This window comes from Phanerochaete carnosa (assembly GCF_000300595.1).
Source record: "Phanerochaete carnosa HHB-10118-sp unplaced genomic scaffold PHACAscaffold_577, whole genome shotgun sequence".
In the NCBI taxonomy this organism is placed as follows: Eukaryota; Fungi; Basidiomycota; class Agaricomycetes; order Polyporales; family Phanerochaetaceae; genus Phanerochaete; species Phanerochaete carnosa.
Window position 1 is genome coordinate 1 of NW_006768204.1, and position 3,000 is coordinate 3,000.

Genomic DNA, 3,000 nt, shown 5'->3' on the forward strand with positions numbered 1-3,000 from the left:
CAGGTTCAATTCTCATGACGACGGACAGCTAATAGATGAACGTGGACACTGCATGGGAGGGGAGACTTCCACGATTCGCTTCTGATAAGAAGCAAATAGCTGAGGAATGTTACGGCAAAGGGTCTTCCAGCTCGACTAAAGCGCGGTTAGTATCTTGGAAGGCCCTCAGCTTTGCGTCCTACAAAAGTATAATACTTTATTGCATCCACATTACGCTTGACTCACTGAGACGTAGTTGAGCATCTAGATGCTCTTTCGACGTGCACCGACAAGGGAACGCTACCAAGTTTGCTGGAGATACTGCTGGAGAGCGCCAGCTAGGGGAGTGTGGGGTACTAGTAGAGCGCTAAGGGGTGGTCGGGGGCCGTCTAGACCCTGGGACCCCGATACCCTGCTCAGCTGTGTCCAGCACGATTTGTAGGTTCAATTCCTGCATCCCGGGCCCTGCCTTTCAGCAAGCTGCAAACCCACGTTTCGTCTATCGAGAACGCGCCACAAGATCGCTTCTCGTCCTTCGATAGCCGGCTTGAGAAGGTTCCCGGCTGCTTACCGCCCTTCAATAGTCGGCTGGAGGGGGTGCAAGATCGCCTCTCCCGGGTCTCCTTCGGCAGCCGGCCAGTGAGCGTCTAGAGGTTCTGCCACTCGACCGTCTTGTGGGGGCCTCTAGGGCAGAGGAGAATACCGTGAATGGCGACGCTGCGTAGGCATGACATACAGCGTTCATAGCCCCATGCGCGGATTTGGAGTACGCGAAGGGTGTTGGGTAGTCACGGCGCCGGGGACTCTTCGGAGAGACGCTGGGTTACACGGGGCTGATTTTATACTATTTTACACGGATAGAGGTACAAAAACGCGCTCAGTCTGTTTCGTAAATACACTTAAGCTATTTCTCCATGGGGATGTTATCGTTTTAGTGGTAGAAAAAGATACACTGCTTTTACACCTTTTGAGGTATTAGAAGACCCGAAATATCCTCAGGGCGAAATAATCATCATTTCTTTCTCTATATTTTCCCCGAAAAGGTTCCCTCTAGGTGAGACAAAAAGAACAAACTTATTTTGTGGTCCCCGTCTCCGCAACATATGAGGTAGAAAAGCTGAAATTTTATCAGGGAAACTCGTATGAAAAAAACTGATATTTCTTTTCAGACATAATATTGATCGCCCACTCATGGCCCACCACCCCCCTCTCGTCGTCCGCTGTGCGCCCACTCATCGTCCTGCGCACTGATGGCCCACTTGCTAGGAAATCGCCCACACATTGCCGACACATTGCCCACTCATCGCCGAAACAGTCACGGTGGTGGTCACTTACCAACGGTAAATCGCCGCTTACAATGCACGACCACTTAAACAAAACCTCTTCTCCGCCGCGCGGCACCACCCGCTGCTCGACGGCGAGCTGCTCACGCTGCGTGCGCACTGCGATGCCACGGCGCTCGTGCGCGCGTACCGCGTGCTCTGCGGGCGCAGCCTCGACGCCGAGATCCGCAGGGCCACCGCAAGGCGGGGAGCATGCGCAGCGTCGAGGTGCGCGTCGAGGGACCCGACGTCGACGCCGGGGCTGATCATGCCTCCCTTCGTCGCGCACACGACGGGCCGCTGCACGCGCCGCGCACGGTGGCGTTCACGAGCCGCGACAGCTTCGCTCCGAGCAGCCTCATGGCGCCGCTGCCGGCGCCCGAGGTGTGGGACGTGAGCGAGATCGACGTCGGGCGGGTCTTCCCCCACGAGGTCTCGTACCGGCTGCACGTGCGCGCGGGCCCCGACGACGAGATCCTCGGGAGCGTCATGCACCCTGCCGTGCGTGACCAGCCGGCGCCCGAGCTCGCCGCGCCGGAGAGGTGGACGGTGAAGCAGATCATCGTCGGCATCCTCGCAGACGTCTGACGGGCGGCCGCTTTCGTCTTCGCTCGTTCCTGCTGCACTTCTCTTCGATTCTTTTCTCACCATGTTTAATTTCGCGAGTTCTCGCCCTTCCACCGCTCGTCGTGTGTTTGCTCGCATCGCCCGACCCGCCCGCGTTCGCGGGCGCTGTTCAGGCAACCGGCGGGTAGATCAGTGGGCGACCAGTGAACATGTCAGTGGGCGACCAATGAAAATGTCAGTGGGCACTCACGGCGACGCCAAAAAATAGTTAATGTATATTTGTATTACAGTTCTTTTGTGACAAAAGTAAGCTCTCCTATTCAAACAAATAGATAGTAGATGTGTACTTTTTTTGTACCTATCTTAATGGAAAATATATTCATTATTCTATATATGGATAGCCCAGCGGTATTTGTACCCTCTTTTTGCTGCAAGCAGAACATCTTTTTAGAACAAGATTCACCAGAAAAAGGTGTCATTGTTTGGCTCCTACTTCCAGGTTTTACCTATCATATGTTTTTACCAGAAAGTGTTCGGTCTTTTTAGGTTCTATTCTCATAACAATTTTCGTGCCTCTTTCAGCTGAAAATATTAACTAATTAGCACCGTGAATAGTGTCCCCGTCGGCTTTCAGGATCTTCACCGCCTCGGCATATACGTCTTGCATGGCGGGTTCACGTCCTAGTAAAACATGGTCTACCTTGGCCTTCCTGAGCAGGTGTGCGAGAGCGACGGCCGAGTTGCAAGGTGAGATGGGGAAAAGCGTGAGCTGATTCAGTTCGGCGGCCCAGACACGGGAACTTATTAAGTTACACCGGACTAGCCACCAGAAGCGCCCAAGAGCGGCTAAGACACGCTGAAGAATTTCCGAAAAGCCCAAAAAATGGCACAGGCGGGAATCGAACCCGCGGCCCGAAAGTAACCGCAGCGTGCTATACCACTAAAGCATAAGACCTTGCAAATGTAAGGCTGGAATTGCCCTATATTACCACTTTTCTACCTCAAAGTCTTAGCTGTAATATTGTAGCCAATTATCAGGTATTAAAGCATTGGAATGTAATTGTACAAATGTATATCCTGATGGCGTGGCTAAGACACTGATGTGGCTAAGACACCAGTGTGGCTAAGACAT

At 53.2% G+C, this 3,000-nt stretch overlaps 1 protein-coding gene and 1 pseudogene across 2 annotated transcripts; one reads left to right on the forward strand and one right to left on the reverse strand.

Moving 5' to 3' along the window:
* Window positions 1-1,514: 1,514 nt before the first annotated feature.
* On the forward strand, window positions 1,515-1,889 carry PHACADRAFT_202803 (uncharacterized protein; the record flags this gene model as incomplete). Its single annotated transcript, XM_007402939.1, has 1 exon — window positions 1,515-1,889. The coding sequence occupies one exon, from the start codon at window positions 1,515-1,517 to the stop codon at window positions 1,887-1,889; it is 375 nt and encodes a 124-aa protein (XP_007403001.1).
* An 863-nt stretch (window positions 1,890-2,752) lies between these two features.
* On the reverse strand, window positions 2,753-2,823 carry PHACADRAFT_t160 (annotated as a pseudogene). The gene has a single exon. The product of its transcript is annotated as a tRNA-OTHER (tRNA).
* Between the last annotated feature and the right edge of the window lie 177 nt (window positions 2,824-3,000).